At 44.8% G+C, this 23,091-nt stretch overlaps 2 protein-coding genes across 2 annotated transcripts; both read left to right on the forward strand.

Moving 5' to 3' along the window:
• Window positions 1-7,830: 7,830 nt before the first annotated feature.
• LOC118357036 (60S ribosomal protein L35a) lies at window positions 7,831-8,247 on the forward strand. The gene has a single exon (XM_035727856.1). It carries the CDS (start codon window positions 7,881-7,883, stop codon window positions 8,211-8,213), a length of 333 nt encoding a protein of 110 aa, XP_035583749.1. The 5' UTR covers window positions 7,831-7,880; the 3' UTR covers window positions 8,214-8,247.
• A 3,929-nt stretch (window positions 8,248-12,176) lies between these two features.
• On the forward strand, window positions 12,177-20,106 carry LOC113909244 (ral guanine nucleotide dissociation stimulator-like). Its single transcript, XM_027570344.1, has 4 exons — window positions 12,177-12,269; window positions 17,648-17,790; window positions 19,252-19,457; window positions 19,693-20,106. Exons 1-4 carry the CDS (start codon window positions 12,177-12,179, stop codon window positions 20,043-20,045), a joined length of 795 nt encoding a protein of 264 aa, XP_027426145.1. The 3' UTR covers window positions 20,046-20,106.
• Window positions 20,107-23,091: the final 2,985 nt, after the last annotated feature.

The raw sequence follows: 23,091 nt of genomic DNA on the forward strand, positions 1-23,091 counted from the left end.
AAATAAATAAATAAATAAATAAATAAATAAAATAAAAACAGCTGCCTAGAAGCCCTGGAGAAATGGAAACTGGTTTGGAACTCTAAAAACATATTCTCAGAGAACTGTCATTATCTGATGTGTCTGGCACATCCCTCAAATCTCCATTGCTAGCACTTGCATTTATTTGACCTGACTCAGCGATCACTCATCGCAAACAACCTTTTCCTCAGGGGAATTAGTTGAAAATAATCGGCACCGACTGTTTAATATTCCCACTGCCTGAGAAGAGGATAACAACAGGACACACGAGAAGCTGACCAAAATACTTAAAGGGAAAAACTAAGAAATAAAATGTCCCTATGGGGCCCTGAGAACTCCAACCTATTCCTGGGAATCTACAGGGCCACACACAAGCATTGAGAAAGCCAAGGGCCATTTGAAGTCCCATGAAAGATGTAAAAAGGCCCTATTCTTTCAACTAGGACTAACATGAAAGCTCTGTGAAAGCAAGAAGTAAAGGCTAAGAAAGAGTTGTAAAGCCTAAATATTGAAAGAGTGCCCAAACGTGCACACAGAGCCCTTTGGCAAAGGGTAGGAAGCCTACTGTCTCCAGGCACTTAAGAAATCTCTGTCCAGTCACGAGCTATTAAGCTAATCAAACAGGGCACCTGGGTGGCTCAGTCATTAAGCGTCTGCCTTCAGCTCAGGTCATGATCCCAGGGTCCTGGGATCGAGTCCCGCATCAGGCTCCCTGCTCTGTGGGGAGCCTGCTTCTCCCTCTCCCACTCCCCCTGCTTGTGTTCCTGCTCTCGCTATCTCTCTCTCTGTCAAATAAATAAATAAAATTAAAAAAAAAAAGCTAATCAAACAGAAACGCTGGTCACCACAAATGACAAAAAATACAGACTTGACTTTACAAATTATTTCAGGAAAGTGGACAAACTCATAACACAAAGAACAGCAACAAAATCTGATTTCCAGTCTTGCCATATTACATTATTTCAAATGTCCTGTTTTTTAATTTTAAAAAAAATGATAATACACGCATAGAAACAAGGAGATACAGTTCATGCAGAGAAAAAGGAGAGTCAAAAAAAAAAAAGAAGAGCTAGAGGAGGTTACATATTAGACTTACCAGACAAAGACTTTAAATCAGCTATTTTAAATATGTTCAAAGAATTAGGAAAACCATGTATAAAGAACTAAAGAAAAGTACAAGAATTATGCCACACCAAATACAGAATATCAATGAAGAGATAGAAATTTTAACAAAAGAAAGAAAAAAACTAATAATTTTAAAAGGATTGAAATCATACAATTTTCTTTTACCATAATGGAATGAAATTAGAAATCAATAAAAGAAGGAAATCTGGAACATTCACAAATATATGGAAATTAAACAAGACACTCCAAAATTAAGCAGTGAGTCAGAAAAGAAATCACAAGGTAAATTAGAAAATAATTTGAGATGAATGAAAACAAAAACATAATAAAATCCCACAACAAAGGGGCGCCTGGGTGGCTCAGTCATTGAGCGACTGCCTTCGGCTCAGGTCATGATCCCAAGGTCCTGGGATCCAGCCCTGCATCTGGCTCCTCCTTGCTCCGCGGGAAGCCTGCTTCTCCCTCTCCCTCTCCCCCTGCTTGTGTTCCCTCTCTCGCTGTGTCTCTCTCTGTCAAATGAATAAAAAATAAAAAATCTTAAAAAAAAACTCACAACAAAACTTATGGGATACAACTAAAGCAGTGTTTAGAGAAAAACTTGTAAACACTTTTACTAAAAATACCCCAAAAAACAAAACAAAACAAAAACCTCTAATCAATAACCTAACTTTCCACCATAAGAAACTAGAAAAAGAAAAGCAAACTAACCTTAAAACAAGCATAAGGGGGGAAAAACAAGCATAAGGACGGAAATAATAGAGTAGAAATAAATGAAAGAGTATAAAAAGAGATTAACAAATGAAACCAAAAGTTGGTTCTTTGTAAAAATCAACAAAAGTGACAAACCTTTAGCTAGATTAATCAAGAAGAAAGAGAGAGAACATTAGAATGATTAAATTTTGGAATGGAACCATTACTACCAACCTTACAAAATTAAAAAGGATTATAAGGAAATGCTATGAACAATTATATGCCAGCAAAATAGGTAACCTATGTGAAATGGACAAATTTCTAGGAAGACACAAGCTACCAAAACCAACTCAAGTAGAAGTAGAAAATCTGGGTAGACCTATAACAAGTGAAAAGATCAAGTTAGCAATAAAAAAAAAAAGCGTGTCCCAGAAAGATAAACCCAGATCCAGATGGCTTTCATGGTGAATTACACTAAATACTTAAATAATTGATTCTAATCCTGCAAAAACTCTTCTAAAAAACAAAACAGAAGGGAATATCTTCCATCTTATGATTATGAAGGAACAATGCTGAGAACTCTCATGATACTGCCCAAAACTAATTCTCCTAAAACTTCACAGACTATTCCTTTTTATTCTCCTTTCCCGACTTTCTGTCTTTTCATGGGCATCTCATAAGTTCCCATTTCCAGACCTCTCCCTCCTGCCTTTAACTCCTAGCAGTATCTCTATCTCTGATAGTCATTTCAAGGATAAAACTTTGGGGATGTAGGTAAACCATTTCTTTTTAAATAACTAATCTGACAGGGCTGTACATGATCGTGCAAGTGTGCACTGCCCAACCCCAGGAGAACTATTCATATCACACACCTATAGATGTGGATCTCCATTCCAATTTTTCACCTAATGGTAGTTAAGCAACTTTATTTCCCAAAAATCAGTAATCGCAACCACATTATAACTAACTGTAATTCACATAAAAGTGCCACAATGACCCTGATTTTGATATTCTTAGTGAGCTAGGACCAAAAAGGAAACTAATGATCTCTTAACAGAAAAATTTGATGCTCGGGACGCCTGGGTGGCTCAGTTGGTTAAGCAGCTGCCTTCGGCTCAGGTCATGATTCCCAGGGTTGTGGGATCGAGTCCAGGATCGGGCTCCTTGCTCAGCAGGGAGCCAGCTTCTCCCTCTGCCTGCCACTCCTCCAGGTTGTGCGCGCTCTCTCTCTCTCTCTCTCTGACAAATAAATATATAAAATCTTTAAAAAAAAGAAGAAAAATTTGATGCTCTATACTCAAGACATATGATTATTATTAAACAAGCCAAAATCTAACTTATCCTTTTCAAACGAAATCTCTCTTTCTGACTTCCCATTTCTGAAATTGTTTCCAACATTCATGTAGATTTGAAATCTCACTAGCTAGCTAGCTCACTCACCCCTCCGATCTGTTATTCTACATAGCAGAGGAAAATTAATCTGTCCCTGAGACATAACAAGTGGCACAACAAAGGGGTTGGTGATATTTGCTGACTGCAAATAGGATGGTACCAGGTACACAGTGGTAGCTTGAGGACAGCCTCTTGAGCTGACCAGCCTCCCCTAACCACAAGGATTTTTATTTTGCTCCAGGAATCTATGCTAACACAACATGTACAAATTCTAGAACCTTTTTTTTATTGTTATGTTAATCCCCATACATTACATCATTAGTTTTTGATGTAGTGTTCCATGATTCATTGTTTGTGCATAACACCCAGTGATCCATGTAGAACGTGCCCTCTTTAATACCCATCACCAGGCTAACCCATCCCCCCACCCTCCTCCCCTCCAGAACCCCCAGTTTGTTTTTCAGAGTCCATCGTCTCTCATGGTAGAACCCTCTTTTAATTGTCTGTCATTTCATGTTGAGTGTTTTTGAATCAAAGACATCATTCTCAGGGGTTTTTTGTTTTTTGTTTTTTGTTTCATTTTTCTTCTGGAATTCACCTTTAAATACTACACAGTGTTCTCCTGAGTGTGACTAGGCTTTGGGATTCTCTGCCTCCTGGATATGTTCTGTGTGCATAGCTTGGTTCATTGGCTACATTGATTCATTTACATAAGTTAATCACCTCTTAACTACAACAGTTTTAATAAGGTCCACTGGGAATCCAACATACCTTTGTTAAGTGCTTATTCTTACCACAAAGAAACATTTAGAAACAGAGTAATCAGTGAGACACGAGTTATAATGAATCGCTAGAGGCATCCTCTGGACTTATCTATGATATTGGCAAGAGCCAGAGGACCACAGGAGATTAATTAAAAAGTTGAATTTTCCTCTGGGTCATCTTAAGAAATAGTCCCTATTGACCTGTAATTTGTCCAAAGTAACCAAACTCTAGGCTTCTTCCTTTCCTGAACTTTGTGCATGTTTGGATTAAAAACACCTAACCCCTTGAGTGCCATTTGACCCAGCAGGGCAGAAGCAAATTAGTACCCTACCCTATTCTTTGTGCACAGCTTCCTTCATTATGAAGAGAAAACACAGTGTGCACAGAGAATTTTTAATCTAGATTATAGTTAACTACATCACCAGGACCCTGGGTGGGTACTTAGTCCATACAATTCACTTAATCTTTTCATTTCCGTCTGAAATGGTCTATCATCTTAGGTCTAATTAGGGAGGAAATTCAAGATAATAAATTCTTATCATATAAGAAATTTGGAGCTGGAAGAAGCTGTAGTACCTGTTTTGTCCATTCATTTTACAGGAGAGAAAACAGATGCTGCAGAAGGCTATACAACTTCCTTATACTCACAGAAAGTATGTGATTGAACCAGGTCTAGAACTCTGGTCTCCCAGAACAGTGTTCTTCCAAAAAGAAAAATTGGAAGAGCATCTGGTCCCTGAAGACAAGTCTGGAAAAGAATTAAGAGATTGCTTTCATTGAGTTTTGGTTAGAAAAATAAGATGCATATTATTTCTTCCTTTGAAATTGTGAACTCTATTTCATAGTTTCCCCTTCTTCTCCACTCTCATTGCCATTGTTCTTATTAACTCATGCTCCTAAATGCTACCACAGCCTCCTTGCTTTGGCTTCTATATGCCAATCATTCCTATTTCTAATCTATGCTGCATACCACTGCCAAATAATCTTCCTAAAAGATCATGTCCCAATCATTTAAGAAAATAAACTGTATAATCTTAAAGTCATTGCTCTGCTTTGTTACCATGCTGTATTCAACTGAGGGGAGAATCTAATTATACTTTTGCTCCAAACTCCTGTTCAATGACTCCAAAATAATTTGTTTAAATTCATCTAATTCAGGGGTGCGTGGCTGGCTCAGTCTGCATTAGGCTCAGGTCATAGTCCCAGGGTCCCAGGTTTGAGCCCCGCATCCTGCTCAGTGGGGAGCCTGCTTCTCCCTCTCCCAACCCCCTGTGTATATTTTCTTTCACTCTCTGTCAAACAAATAAATAAAATCTTTTAAACATTTTTTAAGAATAAATTGATCTAATTCATTGACTTATGCTTTCCATTTTAATCACATGTGAAATTCTTAGATATGGCATCATCTACTATGGCCCTTTGCTGGTGATGTTCCATGCATCTTTCAGTTAATTGTTCTGTTCCCCTTGTTCTGACAACCACATCGGTCTAAACTGGAAAACAAACTGTGGTATATCTACACAACAGAATACTACTCAGTAATAAAAAGGAGTAAACCTCTAATACAAGAAATGACATCAGTGGATCTGAAAATAATTATGCTGAGTGAGAGAAACGAGACAAAAAGACCATACATACTGTCCATCTATATAAATTCTAGCAATTCTGGAAAGGACAACAGATCAAAAGTGACAGAAAGCCCATTTGTCGTTGCCTGGGAAAGGGAGATAAGAGGCAGGAAAGGGCAGAAGGAGATTGCCAAGGGGCACAAGAAAACTTTGGGGAGTTATGGTTATGATCATTAATTTAATTGTGGTGATAGTTTCATGGGTGTATATACATGTCAGTATTCATCAAACTGTACACTCAAAATATGTTCAGCTTCTTCTATGGCAGTTATTCCTCAGGAAGGCTATTATGAAAAAGACAAAAAGCATTTTGAACTAACCATTATGAGGTCACATCAAAAAAATGGGATCCACACGTAGTAGGTGTTATGGACTGAGTATGTCCCCACAAAATGCATACGATGAAATCTTAAACCCAGATATGATGGCATTTAGATGTGGGGCCTTAGGGAGGTAATTAGAGTTATATTAGGGTCATGAGAGTGGGGACCTCATGATGAGATTAATGCCCTTATAAAAAGTGGAGGAGACACTATCTGCTCTCTGCCATGTGCCATCTGCAAACCAGAAATTGGGCTCTCACGAGAAACAAGTCTGCCAGCACCTTGGTCTGGGACTTCTCAGCTTTTAGAGCTGTGAAAAATAAATGCTTCATGTTTAAGTCACCCTGTCGATGGAATGCTTGTTATGCCAGCCCAAACAAGGCTAAAGCAGATATAGAAACCCAATTGCAAGAAGAAAAGTGTGAGTGGATATTCAGGTATTGGAAGCACATAATTTGTCGATGAAATAAAGAAGAAATAAGAAAGTAGCCCGATCAGGCAACAAGACTGAGATTAGAAATTTTTTGTAGGGAAGTTCTAAGCATGTTTACAGGCTGAGGGAATTGATTCAGTGTGTATAAAATAAAAGATGTCAATGAGTGAGGCAGTAATTGATGGAGTTGCATCCCAGAGGAGAAAGGAAGATATTTACCACAAAAATTCAGAACCTCCTTCAAACAAAGGATTGGGGAGATGACCCCAGATATACAAGATAGAGATATATCTCTGAAAGTCTCCTTACAACATCAAAATCTACATGCATTTACCCAGTTGTCTTCAACACCAATTCTACCCCTGGGATGTTTTCCAAAAGCATCTTCACTAACTTCTCACAAAGTTTACTTTAAAGCACCATCTTACTACAGTCTTTGAACACAGACTGTATATGGATCACAAATTCGATTTAAAGCCTTGGCAAATTTCTCTCTGCTCTAAGTCCTGTTTTGTTAACTTCACCTTGCTGTGTACTCTGAAGCAAAGGGTTTCAGTCTCTGAGCTCTTCTCATAGTATTTGTGACAGCACAGAAATCTGTGCCACTCTGACTCTATTCTGCCCCCTCCCAAAGAGAGATTAGAAGACAGAGGGGACATTCTTGTTTTGATGAGAAAAATTCCCGCTACTACAAGTCCATAAGTAGGATTCCCAAGAAAATGGAGCCCTGTCCTCCAACTTCCCTTGGATTTCCGGGATCAAGACATGGTATCAGGGATGATGGAACCGTGGCTGCAGGAGATCTAGATTTTTCCCCTTTCTTGAAAGATCATCAGAGGACTCTAGAACTTGAAAGATAGCAGGTCTGCATTCCACTGAAGAAAGAGAAGAGTAAAATTGTATGGAATAATGGAAAGATGGGCACAAGAATTTCATGCAAAGAATGCTCATGAGTTGAAAGATGGCCAAACCAAATGTGAAAACTTTAGCATATTTAATTCTGCACTCAGCATCTCACCTTCATAAAAACATAATGTTAGAGCTGGAAGGTATCCTAGAGGACTCTAATGTAACTCCTTGATTTTATAAATGAAGGACTGAAAGCAAAAAAGGTGAAGGCAACTGTTCAAAATCACACAGCTAGTGGGTGGCAGGCTAGAACTCAGATCCCCCAACCATAACCAGACTCCACAGCAGAGCCCACAGTCAGATTTGTTCACACCACAACCTTCTTTGTCATTGTTAGCCTAGTTTCCAAGAGCCCTGGCTAAATTCAGGAAGTACTGAGGTGAAGACATTAGTAGAACTTCCTCACTGCAATCTTCCATGTGTTCATCAACATTTCACACAGTAAACTCTCCTAAACACTGTCTTTATTGACTACTCATCAAAGAGCAAGATTCATATTTAACTATATGGATTTAATTATTTAAATAACTAAATTATGGCCATCTTGGAGCCTGTGGAGGCCTGCTGGGAACAGGACTCCTGTAACGCCAAATAATGTCTGGAAGGCTGTGGTCCAAGGCCATTTTTGCTGGCTATAAGCGGGGTCTCCGGAACCAGAGGGAGCACACAGCTCTTCTTAAAATCGAAGGTGTTTATGCTCGAGATGAAACGGAATTCTATCTAGGCAAGAGATGTGCTTATGTGTACAAAGCAAAGAACAACACAGTGACTCCTGGTGGCAAACCAAACAAAACCAGAGTAATCTGGGGAAAAGTAACTCGTGCTCATGGAAACAGTGGCATGGTTCGTGCCAAATTCCGAAGCAACCTTCCTGCTAAAGCCATTGGCCACAGAATCCGTGTGATGCTGTACCCCTCAAGGATTTAAATTTAATGAAAAGTAAATAAAGGTGTAGATTTGTTCTCTTGTTAAAAAAATAAATAAATAAATAAATAAATAAATTATTTCCATTTTAATACATGTATTTTAATTATATATACAAGCTACACATAGAGTTTCATGAATGTATTCATCTTTATATCAATCCCATAAAAGAGAAATATTACCATTTTCAATTTTCAGTAAGAAAAATGAAGCTTGGAAAAGTGAAGCAAATCTCCCAAGATCACTCAATTAGTAAGAGGCAGAGTTAGGATTTGAAGCTAGCTCTTTGTGGCATCGATTTCTAGATTCTTCCCTCTTCCACACTGCCATTCTCTCCCATGGAATCATCATTATAATTCTTGCCTATAAACACATTATTTATATTGGAATGAATATTTGTGCCCACAATTCTGTATATGTTTGTCAGAATCCAGGTGGTGAAGCCAATGAAAGCAATTTTTTTTAAAAATTGCTAATGATTTTGTTTTCAAATTAGTTGGACAACTTATCTCAGGATGGGAGTAGGGATAGACTAGAATCATATCTTAATTTGCTTCTGTTTCCATAGTTGCCACAAATAAGCACTTCACAGATATTTTCAAGAATGTAGATGTTGATAAAATTATATAATATAGGGATGCCTGGGCGGCGCAGTTGTTTAAGTGTGGGACTCTTGGTTTTGGCTCAGGTCGTGAACTCAGGGTCATGAGATCAAGCCCCAGGTCAGGTTCCACACTCAGCACAGAGTCTGCTTGGGATTCTCTGCCTCCAGCCCTAGCTCCACTCCCTCTCTCTCTCTCTCTCTCTCAAATAAAGAAATCTTACAGATATATAGATATATAGATACACACACACACACACACACATATATATAATGCATATATATTCAGTAATGGATATAATCTTCAGAATAATGTCTCCTCCGGAAGCATTTGTGGTCTCTAATAATGGGGTATTAGCCAGTTTAGATACTTCCTGAACTAGGATCAAAAACACTGAGCACAATGGTCATGGCTTATCTGTTAACACCCCCCACTTTATTTCCATTTCTGTGTGCAATTATATCGTTCTCAGTAGAGTCATTGCCACATTGACAAAAAAGGGAACATCTAACAACTCAAGTTATTTGGCACCAACACCCTCCACCCCCAGATAACAGCCACATCACACTGTCTTCTCCCAAATCTGGCTCTCATCTGTCTCTTTCTGGAGTGAAGCAGTCCCCTTCATCACGGAAACCAGCTACAGTGATTCCACAGAGACATGAGGCTTTTTTATTTATGCTAAAAAAAGGAGAGAAAATTATCTCTCCCCAGGGCTCACTGGTTCATGCTATCCATCGGTGGGTGAGAGAAGTTCCTTCAGAGCTAGGACAAACGTGTCTCTAAGTAGTAAGTCTGTGGTTTTGAAATTGGTCATGATTTTGTGTTATAGAGGCTATTCCCACTGCTATGAAAGGAAAAGGAAGAAAACAGAGTTACATTTAAGCATGTTTGCATTGTTATTGAGTCCATTTTTTTTTGAAAGCAGATCAGAATGTAATCTCTAGAACTAGTCAAATTAAAATCATAGGATGTTGTTAAAAGTTGAAAAACTCTAATACATTCCTTTTTTTGTCGTCTTTAGAGAGAAAGAGAAAAAAAGATAGAATGAGCATGGATGGAACTGGAGGAGATTATGCTGAGTGAAATAAGTCAAGCAGAGAAAGACAATTTCATATGGTTTCACTCATATGTGGAACATAAGCAATAGCGTGGAGGACATTAGGGGAAGGAAGGGAAAACTGAATGGGAAGAAATCAGAGAGGGAGACAAACTATGAGAGACTCTGGATTCCAGGAACCAAACTGAGGGTTACAGAAGGGAAGCGGTTGGGGGGATGGGGTAACTGGGGGATGGGTTTTTAAGGAGGGCATGTGTTGCGATGAGCACTGGGTGTTATACACAATGAATGAATTGTTGAACACAACATCAAAAACTAATGATGTACTATATGTTGGCTAATTGAACATACTCTACGCCAGAACTGAGAACGAAGACCAATATATATTTCTTATTAAAAATCACATTATCATAGGTCTTCGTTTTTATGGCTACAGTGTGTTCTTTTGCATGGATGTTCACTAAGTTTTTTAATCAGTAATGTCTTACTGAGGGATATTTAGGTTATTGCCTATTCTTTGCCACCACAAAAATTCCACAATAAATCACCTTGTACTTTTTAGATGTGTGCACATAGCTAAAGAATAAATTCTTCGATGGGGCACCTGGGTGGCTCAGTTGGCTGGACATCTGCCTTCGGCTCGGGTCATGATCCCAGGGTCCTGGGATCGAGCCCTGCATCAGGCTCCCTGCTCAGCGGGAAGCCTGCTTCTCCCTCTCCCACTCCCCCTGCTTCTGTTCCCTCTCTCGCTGTGTCTCTCTCTGTCAAATAAATAAATAAAATCTTTAAAAAAAGAAGAAGAAATTCTTAGAAATGGGGAAGTTGGTTCAAAGGATATAGACATTTGTACTTCTGATAGATATTGCCAAATTGCCCTCCAAAGGCAAAGGAAAAATTTATATTCTCACCAGTATCAGAGAGGCATGCCTGTTTTTTTGCATCCTCAAGTATTAACCAATTTTTAGATCTTTAGAAATCTGACAGGTGGGGGCACCTGGTTGGCTGGGTCAGCAGAGCATGCGGCTCTTGAACTCAGGGTTGTGAGTTCGAGCTCCATGTTGGGTGTAGGGATTTCTTAAATAAATAAATTGGACCTCTGTGGCAGCATGAACCCTGACAACAAGCATGCATTCTCCTCTCCACTACTCCTTGCCTGCACTCACTGCTTACTTTACTAAATACCACAAGCCCTCATCTAGTGTAACCATTATAGAAATGCAGAAGGGATTGATGTCAAACTTTCTGGTTAAAACTCCTAACCTTTTTCAATTTTGCGATATTTTCCCAATTCACATCTCTCTTATTCTCCAGGACTTTTCAAAGATTAAAAGAAACAAATCAGTATCTCCCCCAGTGTTCATCGTTCATCAGCAGGATCACCTGTGACCTGGCTCAGGAAGATGCAAGGAACCTGACAGCCACCCGCCAGACCAGAGAACCAGCAAAGTCAATGCCAGACCCCATCCTGAGTGGCCACCACCAGCCACCACACTTCCGAAGGTGCTCGGCTCTTTAGAGGTCCCTCGCTCCCCACCCTACCCTGTCCCACCCCTTGAACTGGGCAGGCTGCAAGAAGCAGAAACACTTGGGTGCTTTTATGTCAAAATAGCAAACCACCAAAAAGGAAGTTGAGAGAATCCCACTCTTTACTATCCAAGCCACAGATGAGTTTTCTTGACACTTCCTTAACTGTGCGCCTTGCATCAAGTGGAACATAAACTCTAAGCAGCCAGCAAAAACAAAACAAAACAAAAAAAAAGCAGAAATAAAAGAAACGTGTTTCTCTGCAAACAAGTCCAGTCCTCTAGGATCTATTTTATCCAGGCCTAATGACATACGGCAATTTTCAATGGGTAGGTAGTCTTAAGAGTATCTCTTTACCTTTCTTGGACTTCACAGATTTATTAACCATGTTCAGTTTACCATTTTCAGTTTTAGAAGGATTATCCCTGATTTGGAAAAGCATTTCCTAAACTTTTGTTTAGGAAGATTGGAGTGCACCTTGCATCAAGTGGAACATAAAATCTAAGCAGCCAGCAAAAACAAAACAAAACAAAACAAAAAAAAGCAGAAACAAAAGAAACGTGTTTCTCTGCAAACAAGTCCAGTCCTCTAGGATCTATTTTATCCAGGCCTAATGACATATGGCAATTTTCAATGGATAGGTAGTCCTGGCTGGCTCAGTCAGTAGGGCATGTGGCTGTTGATCTCAGGGTCTGAGTTCGAGTCCCACGATGGGCACAAAGAAATGGAGAAAATTTTAATATTAGTGCCATGCACAGGAACAAACAGATATACCCAGAGATGACGGGTACAGGGAGTTTAGCCAGCCCGGATCCCCCTGGCTGTCCCTACAGCAAAATGGTCAGTATTTCTGAACCCTCACAATACATCCAGGTACCTCATGTGGTAGGGAACACTTCTGACATGGAATGTGTATGCTCAGCCAAGATTAACAAATTATGCCAAAGTTTCTCTCTTATTCTCTGTTACAAGTTTTACTTTGGTTTATTCTATGTTTAAAACCTATTTACTCTATTTTCACAGCTTCAGGAAACAACCCTATAGATAATTCTTGGTTACCTGTGACTTCCTTCACCACACACACACACACACACACGCACGCACACACACATTTTTACTCTGCTTTCCTTCATACAGACTGTACTTTAAGTAGAAAATTTTCCTTCAGCAGGAAGAATTACCTTTTGTATTTTTGTGGTGAAGCTCTAGAGATGCATTTTCTATGTTTTGTGGGAAATGGTTTCTTATACACCGCTATTTACAAATCCTTGCCTTTAAAACAAAGAATGAGCATCACGGTAGGCATTTTAGGCCTTCTAGACCAGGCTGGAAACACCCTGCCGTGCATGTTTCTTTGTCCTCTTTCCCCTTGTCAGCACAAGGGGACCTCCAAGGGAGGGAGAAGGCCCATGGTGAAGGGACTCTGGGGTCCTGAATGACCACACGAAGGAGTTCAGTCTCCGATCTGAACAGCCACTCAGCACTGTCCTGTGGGGATATCTATGTTGACTCGCTACTGAAATTAGGGGAGTTATTTGGTAATTCAGCATAATGTAATATAGCTACCAAATGTGGAAATCACTGAGTTAACTTAAATAGTTATCCACCTAGTACATGGACATTTAAAAATGTCCAAAAATAACCCCACTCTTTACTATCCAAGCCACAGATGAGTTTTCTTGACACCTCCTTAACTGTGCACCTTGCATCAAGTGGAACATAAAATCTAAGCAGCCAGCAAAAACAAAACAAAACAAAACAAAAAAAAGCAGAAATAAAAGAAACGTGTTTCTCTGCAAACAAGTCCAGTCCTCTAGGATCTATTTTATCCAGGCCTAATGACATACGGCAATTTTCAATGGATAGGTAGTCCTGGCTGCCTCAGTCAGTAGGGCATGTGGCTGTTGATCTCAGGGTCTGAGTTCGAGTCCCACGATGGGCACAGAGTTTACTTAGAAAACAAAACAAAAGAAAACAAAAGTATTTACAAATGACCAAGGCCAATTAGGCTCTAACAACTGAGCTGGTCAGTGGTGGGATGGATCCTCTCACCTGTTCTTTCAGCCACTGGGCCCTGCGCACTCAGTGCCAATGCTGCTAAGCCAACCAGGTCCTCCCGCTAGGAGCTCAGGGTCTAGAGGGGAAGATGGACAAAACATGAAACAAAACCGTGAATGAAAAGAGCAATTGCTCTACAGAAAAAGAGCAAGGTGCTACAACTGGGTCCTGAACTCCCACCAGGTGAGGGGTCTGAAAAGGCTGACCTGAGGCCACAGTGAGATTTCCTACAGCAGGAGGAGGAGGAGCCAGTCCTGCACCAATCCGAGTCTATGTCGCCCGGCAGAGGGCACCATGGTGCAGAAGATTGCTGGAGGCAGAACTTGATGTTGCCAGAGTGGAGGTTAGACAGGAGGTCTGGGTGGCTGGAGGAAGCTGAGGAGAGCAGAGGCGGGGGTAGGAGGGGCAGGGCCGGGCCAGCTCGACAGTCTCAGTGCCCTGCTCCTCCTGCTGTGGGACCCCATTTCCCCCACACTCAGTGGCTTGATCAGAAAACATTTACTGTCTCACCGTCTCAGGGGACCAGGAATCCAGCAGTGCTCAGCTGGGGGCTCCTGGCAGAGCCTCTCAGGAGGTTGGGGTTGTTGTCAATCCCTAAGCAGGACCTGCTTCACTTAGAACCTCAGTTCCCTCAGGGGGTGTTGGCAGGATTCAGTCCCTATCGAAGGCCTCAGTTCTTCTCTGTCTGTTGTTGACGCTCAGGACTAGGCTATGTGCTTGTGTCTGTGTCATGGTTCCCCATAGGGGCTTGTTCCCCAGTGTGGGGATCTGAGAGAGGACACAGGTCAGAGTGAGCACGTGGCTGGGCACTGAGCTATTCAAACCAAATCTCAGAAAGGGCTTTGGTCATGCTGCCATCTTTTGTGGCATGGAAGTGTTCACTAAGTCCAGACCACATTCCAGGGGAGGGGGTTACACAAGGATGTATCTACGTGAGCTGGGGATCACAGGGAGCCACTGAGGGGAGAAGGGGAACACCCCAGCAGGGTCAGTGCCTTGCCCGGAATCACAGACTGGTAAAGGCAGAACCAGGCATGAACCCAGCTCTGTGAATGTCCTCAAAGTTGGGGCCATGGCTGCACCTCACTATTCACTGGGAGCTCCGGAAAAGGTTGTGTTTTGTAACTGGCTGTAGACATGGAAATGGTACAGGGGTGAGGATAAGCATCGACATCCTAGACAGGAGGCATTCCAGCACGTTCCTGTCTGAGGAGGAGCCCAGGGCAAGGCAAACCACTGAGTGCCCCCGTGTCCACATGTCACCCAGAGGAAAGGAGGGAATGGCTCGTGACACATGACTGGCAGAGTCTAGGGTAAGGGTGGGCTCAGTCCTTCTAGGCCAAGGCTCCAATACCTTCTCAGGGATTGCCTTGGAAATTAACAGCCCAGGACCTTGGGAAGCTATTTCTCATCCATCCCTAGGTGGGACTGTCATCTGGACCTGCAGAATGTGAGCACTGGTGCACACACATGTGCCCACAGGACCATGCATGTCCCTGTGGGCACATACACACACACACCAACTCTCTCTCTCTCTCTCTCTCTCTCTCTCTCACACACACACACACACACACACACACACACACACACACCCCATTAGGACTCTGGGGTGGGATCTGAGGAGGGGCAGGCTCAGAGAAGGTGAGAAAGGAAGAAAATGTAGTTGGAGGTATTGTCTACATGGGATACCACTCCTTCAATTTCATAGATACTATCCCACCTCTGCCTGTGGACTTCTGGAGGAAGTACATGCTAGAATAATGCCTATAGCATGGGCAAGACACAGAGCATCCCTGACAGACACAATTGCTTATCCAGGGTCAAAACAGGTAAGAATAGAGAGCTGTGTCAGAACCCAGGTGTGTTTCCAAGCTGCGGCCCTGGCTGCACCCAGACTTTCCCTGGGGCTTGTGGAGCGGGGTGTGTTGGTGTCACTGGGTACAGATGTGGCATGGTATGCAGAAAGGGGATGAGCAGCCAGCAGCCCAGAGCACTGTTGGTGTAGGTTCTAATCCAGGAGTGGACCCAGGTAGCGGATCCCAGGCAGTGAAATCACAAACTTGACAACAGACCCCAACAGAACATGGAATCCCTGTCACCAAGCACCCGCATTCTAGTGCAGTCCCATATTAGGCTCACTTGGCTGGAGACATCCGACTGTGAGAGATGTTCTCGTACTGCTTGCCCACTTCCTGGGGCTCTGGCTTCAGAAACCCCAGTGGAGGGATTTTTCACCTGCTACAGACACTGGCTCAACTCACGCCCCCGATGCCTCAGGGCGTTTGCCAGGAGGTGCAGGAAGGTAACACCAAGCGAACTAGCCCTGGCCAGGCCACCTCTCCAAGCCATCCCTGAACAGCCCCATCCCTTCCTCTTCAGTTTCAGGGAAAGAGGGATTGTGGGGAGGTCCTGCCCTGGGCTGGAGGGGGTTGCAGGGCAGTGGATACCCTGGTGATGCCTTCATGTTCACACCGATGGCATGGTGGGCACGGTGGAAAGAGGATTCCTGAGGCGCCTCTCACCTGTACCAGAGTGAATCCAAGGCCCTCAAGCTGTGTCACTTTTCTCTCCATGGTGGAGCTGTGTGCATCCTGGGGTGTGGCGTGTCTGGAAGGGAGTCCCCTGGATCTGAGGACCAGCAAAGGCAGCCAGACAGGACTCTGAGGCCTCCTGCCTGGCTGCCGGGCACTGTCTTTACAGAGCTCCCCGCAGGAGGAGGGGCAGGAGCTCAACGATGGGATCCCCTGCCCCACCTCCTTGAAGGACAGGAAGGAGTCCCCACTGCCAACAGAACCCAGCACTGGCTCAGGGTGAGTGCAGGTGCTGGGGAGACCCAACACCCAGGGCCCCGATGCAGCAAAAAGGGCCCCGGGTCCCAGCAGCCAGCCTGCTCCTCCCCTGGGCTCCCTCCTAAACTCCTGCTCCCACATGAATCTGGTTCCGCATCTCCTCCCCAAACTTGCCCTCAGGGGCCTGACCCGGCCTTGGCCAGATGCAGAGTCACTGTTCAACATATTTGTAAGAATAGCAGAAAAGAGACTTTAAACCATGTCTCATGACATTCAGTCTAGAGTCCTTTTGCACTGTGTTATGCATTTTCCTAACTAGTGCTCCCTGGTGTCCCCGCTGGCCTGACAGTCCTTCCCCACCTTCCCCAAGTCTTGCACAAGATCATGGTGAGTCGGGGGACTTTTCCCCAAAGGGACATGGGGCTCATGGTACTATGTCTGCTGTTCTGCCATTGGGTTGCGAAACAACACATCCCTGGGGACCCCTCAGGGTCAGGAACAGGGGCCTCATTGTGCTGCACAACATTCCAGAAGGCCGATCGTCACCCCAGCCATTGAGCCCCTCACTGATGCAGGACTTTTTTTTTTTTTTAAAGATTTTATTTATTTATTTGAGAGAGAGAGAGAATGAGAGATAGAGAGCATGAGAGGCAAGAGGTTCAGAGGGAGAAGCAGACTCCCTGCTCAGCAGGGAGCCCGATGTGGGACTCAATCCCGGGACTCCAGGATCATGACCTGAGCCGAAGGCAGTCGATTAACCAACTGAGCCACCCAGGCGCCCACTGATGCAGGACTTTGATGTGATTCCCTTCTGTTGCCAACTCACAGTGCTGCACTGAACATACCACACGCCCTAATAACCTAGGCAGTCCCCCCCAAGGAACAGTCTCTGTGTTCTCCTCTCAAGACTGGGATATGCTGTCAGAACTCACAGGGACGATGCCGTTAATGCAGGGAGGTGCTGTCAATACTCAGCTAACAACCTGACCTGAGATACCAACATGGTCAGACATCCTCCACTTCACATCCTTGTTTTGTTGCCAAGATCCTTTTTCCTTAAAAAGATTTAATTATTTATTTATTTGAGACAGAGACAGAGACAGAGGGGGTCGGGGGAGAGACAGAGGGAGAGACAGAATCCTCAAGCAGACTCTGCCCTAAGTGCGGAGCCTGATGAGGGGCTGGATCTCAGGATGCTCAAATCATGACCTGAACTGAAACCAAGAGTTGGACCCTTAACTGACTGAACCACTCAGGCACCTTGCTCCTTTTGTCTACTGTGGGCCCTCCTGTCCTACCTCTTTGCACATGTCACCGAGAGCCCAGGGGTTTGCTCTGGGCTCCAACCCCCAACCCTCCTGGTGGCTACAGTGCTGACTGCATGTCTTCCCTGTCCCACCTCAGGGTAAAAAGGCCTCAACAGTGAAGAACAAGGAGACCTGCGTGGTGTGGCCCCACCGGGCAGAGCTGCTGAGGAAGCGAGTAGAACACCTGGTGCCCGCCTTCCTAGACAGAGACCTCAGCTACGTCTCCATGTTCCTGGGCATGTACAGAGCTTTTGCCACCACCCACAAGGTGAGAAGCCTGCCCCTCCACAGCCCAGTGGGATTTGGCCACTTATGGGTTGGGAGTCTTGAGAATGTCACCAAACTTCCCTGAGCCTCAGTTTGCTCCTTTGATTGGGACAGAGCTATTATAGGGACTCAGTGGGGTCCTGTAGGGAAAGTACACCTGGGTGCCTGGCCCTGTGGAAAGGTCCGCTAGAGGGGCTGTGGTCATGCTCATTTATCGTTGTCCTGCTCCCCACGATGAAGCCTCTGCCTCATCCCTCACTGTCACCGTAGTATTGAGCTGAGCTCTTTTCCCACTGGAAAAGGAGATTTGAGACTCCGTCTGGGGTCTGTGTCCTGGCTGAAACCAGAACAGGGATGCCTGGGGATAAGCAGGGGACCCCAGGCCCACTCATATATCTGTGATGTAGCTGATTGGGACGCTTTCATTCATCAAGCATAAAGGATGCCCTCCTAGGCGCAGATATGCAGACGTTTCTCTGGGAGCTGACTGTGATCCCATGCCCAGAGCAGACAGCACCCTGGAGCACCCCAGGGCACCATACTAGTTGGGAGTCAGATAGTGACACTAGACATGTTGAGAGGTAGGGTGGTCCACAGGGCATTTCATGTGATGGCCCCCTGGCCTCCTCTAGCTATGGATGCCTCCTCTCTTACTGTGATGAGATCAGCTGAGCCCAAGAATAGTGGAACATGTGAGCGAGCTTATCTAATGCAGGAAGGCCTTCCCTCTCCAAGAAGGGAGCAAAGGGACTGTGATTTGGAGGGGCTGCTTTACCCTCACCCCAAACATCTGAGATTCCTGTGAGAGGGTCAAGGTCTGAGGGCTTCTTCTGCAAAAGAGGAAAGGGGTCCTGGGGAGCCGTGGGTGGGGTGTGGGCACTGGGGAAGAGCAGAGGGGGCTGGAGGACAGCTTCAGCACCTAAGAGAGTCATTCCCAACCCCAGCCCCCTCCCAGACCTGTCTCTACCCCAATCCTGGGACCCAGAACAAAGGGTGTGGGGAGCATCACACTTAACCATCTGGTGGAACCTGGACACTGGGCTCAGGAGACCCAGTGTGGGTTCAGGGACTGGACATCCCCCACCCAGTGAACAGGCCAGACACCACCCCTCCCTGCCCACATGCAGCTGAAGTCAAGTGGCAAGCGGGCAGGGAGACAGACTGAGGAGTGTGTCCAGCTTCCGCAAGGAGGACAGAAATGGTCACACCATGGGTCAAGAGCTCCCAATCACAGAGGTTTTTGCCAACCCCTCCTCAGTGACCAGGCCTGTCTCAGGCAGGACTGCCAGATCACAGGTAGACATGGAGTAGGAATGGTCTCTGACAGCCAGGAGCTGGAGACCAAGGGGCCCAGGTTCCCACAGGGGTTCCCTGAGGCATCAGTGTAGAGGGCACCCCGTCCTCTGACTCCTCTGCCCACCTGTCTGTTCCCAGGGCCATCTCCTCCATCCTGGGCACCTGGCTGGACCACTACCCTGAAGACTTCTTCCAGCCCCCAGAATTTCCCTGCCTGAAGATGCTGCTGGCATACTTAGGGCTCAACATGCCAGGCTCAGACTTGGAGCGACGTGCCCAGCTCCTCTTCTCACAGCTGGGCCACCTTGAGCCCATTGAGCCAGAGGCTGAGGCTGAGGAGGACTGTGGGTGACTGATGGGGGCCTGTGGAGGGGAGACGGTGGGCCACACAGAGCAAGCCTCCATAGACTGCAGTTTGGTTGGGGGCAATGAGTAGTCTCAAATCCCTGCCCCATGGGCTGCAGTCCGGGGAGACCACCCAGGGACCGGATCTTGGACTCAGACAATATTGAGTGGTGGGCAAAGTTTCCCTAATTTAGACAATCACGGTGATGATACTTTCTCTTCTTGGAGCTACAGCAGCAACCCCAGAGCAAGATCCTGAACCACCCCTAGAGCTAGCCCCAGCGCCCTCTGCGGGGCCTGCTGCAGCTTCACAGCCTGAGCCGGTGAAAGCCATCACTGCGGCTGGAGCTCAGCAATTAGAAAGAGCAGTGATGCCACCTGCCATGTCGGGACCAGCGCAGGTGACAGTCACAGCTCTGATCCAGGGACAGGAGCTGGAAGAGCCCCCTGTACCTTTGGCAGCCCCGGAGACTGACAGGCTCCAGCAGCAGCTATGGGGGTCCCAGAAGGGCTTGAGCAACCCCCTGCCTCAGTGCAGCAACCAGCCTCGGTCCCTGAGCAACAGCTCCTATCGGCTGCAGCCCTGAAGGACGGCTTCCCCTCCCCTGTCATTCCAGTGTTTGTAATTTTGTGTTGTTCATGCACCTATTTAATGGCTTAATATATTTTGTTCTATAAATAAACTATAAATTGAGTTCACATAAAATTTTACTCTGATCCTTTTAAATTGTACATCCGGGTGCCATCAGGTCCACTCAGAGTGTTGCACAACCTTGTCCTTCTACAACATTTCCCTCCCAGAGACCCCTGTGCTACTCATCAGTCATTGCTCATTCCCTCAGCCCAGTCCCTGCAGCCACTGCTCTTCTCTCGGGCTCTGGTGGTTACTTCTTCTGGGTTTTCATGTGTGTGGAATCATACAGTTGGCCTTTTGTGTCTGGCTACATAACATACGAGTGATTCATTATTTTTTCAGGTTTAAAAAAATAACATTTTACTACAAAGGAATATTCCTGATAGAATAAAGATTATGTGAAGCCCCAAAACGAAATATTTTCATTATCTGGGATAGGTACATACATACTTTCGTAAGTATGACTCGAGAGCCAGAAATATCTGGGTCCGTGAGACACCTTTAAAATCTTTCATTTTCCTGGATAAGCCATGTTTCAATTATTCTAATGTGCCTATTAAAAAATAAGATTGCATATTAAATCTTCTCTTTTATTACAAACATATCAAGTAATTAAAAAGTTCCCTAAGGTTTTAGCCAGATTATGTTTTGTTAGTAAAATAGTGATTTAATATGAAGAAAAGAAGACACATTCCTTCTACCAAGAAATGATCTCCCATAAACATGGTGTCCCTCTTCCAGTCCCTTCCCTCTGCGTGCAGTACGCGCACGCGTGTGGATATGTGTGTGTGACGGCTGGGAGGGTTCCACAGCTGGGCTCTTGTTCTGCCTGAAGTCCCCACAGCGGACAGGCACTGTGCTCCTGTCCCCTTGTGCATTTTCAGTGACCACACATCATTCACTCAGCAGGACCATCTGTTGAACAACTGAGCCATTTCCAATTATTTGAGACTCATCGTTAAACTGAAGAGTACGTCTGTGCCATAAATCTCTCTTTCTTTAGGACTGATTCCTATAAGCACAATTTCTGGAACACACTTTAGGCACATTCTTGGAGTACTGGCTGCAGGGTCCTCTATCTATGCTCTCTTTATTAAAGTGGAGACTTGTTCGGGAAAGGAGAGACCCTGGAGACTAGAGATGAGCCCTGAAATCATGAGGAGGACAAGCCAGCAGTGAGGCCATCAGGCTACCTGGGAGTGACCCGTGGAGCAGGAAAGAGCCTGCCCATACCCCCTGCATGGGTCCTCTCCCGACAAGCACCCCTGACCGGGTCCCAGAACACACCTCATCCAGGCCCCGTCCCAGGACACACCCCAGCCTCTCCAGCACCTCCTGCTCCATTACTCAGCTTCTAAACTAGAGAACCAGGCCCTGCTTCCAGGCCAACAGAAGGGTGTCGGCCAGGCCACACCTGTCTGCTTGCTCCCTGTCCATCCTCGCTGGGCCCCTTCCTCTCACGAAGGAACTGCTAATGGAAGCACAGGTCCATGAGTTACAGACATGACCCGAATGTGTTCATCCAAATGTACGTTTAGTGGCAACAGCAAGAACCACTTGAACCTCTGTGAGCAAGAGAGACCGTTACAAAGCACACTAGGTGCTCATGGAAGCTGCAAGATGGACAGAGCCTCAACCAGAGGCTTTGGCACTGGGCATAGCCCCTCCACACCCCTCAGGCTCCTCCAGCAGTGACCCCTTGCCCCTGCCAGCCCCAACCTTGATATCCCTCCAGTTCAGTTTTTGTGAGAGAGGGGGCTATGCTTCCTGCCCAAGACACAAGTGAGGAGAAGGGAGAGATCCCTCTCCTCCCACAAAGTCAGCTGAGGGGGAGTCCACTTGATCTGAAGCTCTCCATCTGGGGGGCCTGCAAAGGACAGAAACCCTGTGACCCTCCGCCTTCCCCAGGGAGGTTCAGTGTGGTTGGGCACTGCAGGAGTCTACTGAATTTGGGTCACAACATGATCTCGGCTCCGGGGCTGGAGATCTGGGTGGCCATTTTAATTTTCATCCTCTAAAGAGGCAGAGAAAGCCTTCTGGGAAGAGAAGCCACAAAGAGCAACCAGCTTACCCTGAGCCCCACCCAGCCCCCTGGCAAGGGGCAGTACATCTCTGCCCAGGCAAAGACACTTGAGGATCAGCGCAGTAGGCCCCTGCCCCCCAGAAAACCAGGTGGAAAAACAGGTGAACAGCAAGTTTACAGACCAAACAGGACTGCAAAACTCCAGCACCAGGGGAAAATAGTATATAAAACTCGAGGGTTTTTTCTCATGATTCATTTATCTTTCCCTTTAAAATTTTCCATTTCTTTCTTTTTTCCCTTTCAACTAGTTTTTTTTATCAACTCTTATTTTTAACTCTTTTTCTTTCATTTTTTACATTTACATTTTATAGATATATTCTTCATTTTTGGATTCCTTTCACTGTATTCAATTTTATTTTTGTATATACGCATAAGTTTTGCTTTCTTTACAATTTTGGGATTTAGTGTCTTCTAACACACAGACCAAAAGACACTCAGGACCAAGTGGATCACCCTGTTTTGTCCACCCTGTGAGATCATATTCTCTCCTTGCCCCATCCATTCTTCTCTGGGCAAAATGACTAGAAGGAGGAATTTACAACAAAAGAAAGAACTACAGGTAATACTCTCTGCTGCAGATCTAATCAATATGATTATAAGTAAAATCCCAGAGCTGGAATTCAGGATAACAATTATAAAGTTACTAGCTGGGCTTGAGAAAAGCATAAAAGACACTAGAGAATCTCTTAGTGCAGAAATGAAATCAAATTAGGCAGAAATTTAAAAGGCTCCAACTGAGATGCTGTCTAAATTGGATGCTCAACAGCTAGGGTAAATGAGGCAGAAGATAGAGCAGGGACACAGAAGACAAGTTGATGGAAAGGAAGGAAGCTGAGGAAAAGAGAGAAAGCCAACTAATGGGCCATGCGGGGAAGTTTTGAGAAATCAGCGATGCCATAAAAGGAAACAATATTCG

This window comes from Zalophus californianus, chromosome 6 (genome assembly GCF_009762305.2).
Source record: "Zalophus californianus isolate mZalCal1 chromosome 6, mZalCal1.pri.v2, whole genome shotgun sequence".
In the NCBI taxonomy this organism is placed as follows: Eukaryota; Metazoa; Chordata; class Mammalia; order Carnivora; family Otariidae; genus Zalophus; species Zalophus californianus.

What these genes read in the sequence shown, in the direction of transcription:
- LOC118357036 (XM_035727856.1), top strand. Translation starts at nt 7,881, where the DNA reads ATGTCTGGAAGGCTGTGGTCCAAGGCCATTTTTGCTGGCTATAAGCGG.
- LOC113909244 (XM_027570344.1), top strand. Translation starts at nt 12,177, where the DNA reads ATGACGGGTACAGGGAGTTTAGCCAGCCCGGATCCCCCTGGCTGTCCC. An exon ending in AACCCTCACAATACATCCAG is followed by an intron (nt 12,270 to 17,647) that starts GTACCTCATGTG and finishes GTCCCACCTCAG; the next exon opens with GGTAAAAAGGCCTCAACAGT. An exon ending in GTCTCCATGTTCCTGGGCAT is followed by an intron (nt 17,791 to 19,251) that starts GTACAGAGCTTT and finishes GTCTGTTCCCAG; the next exon opens with GGCCATCTCCTCCATCCTGG.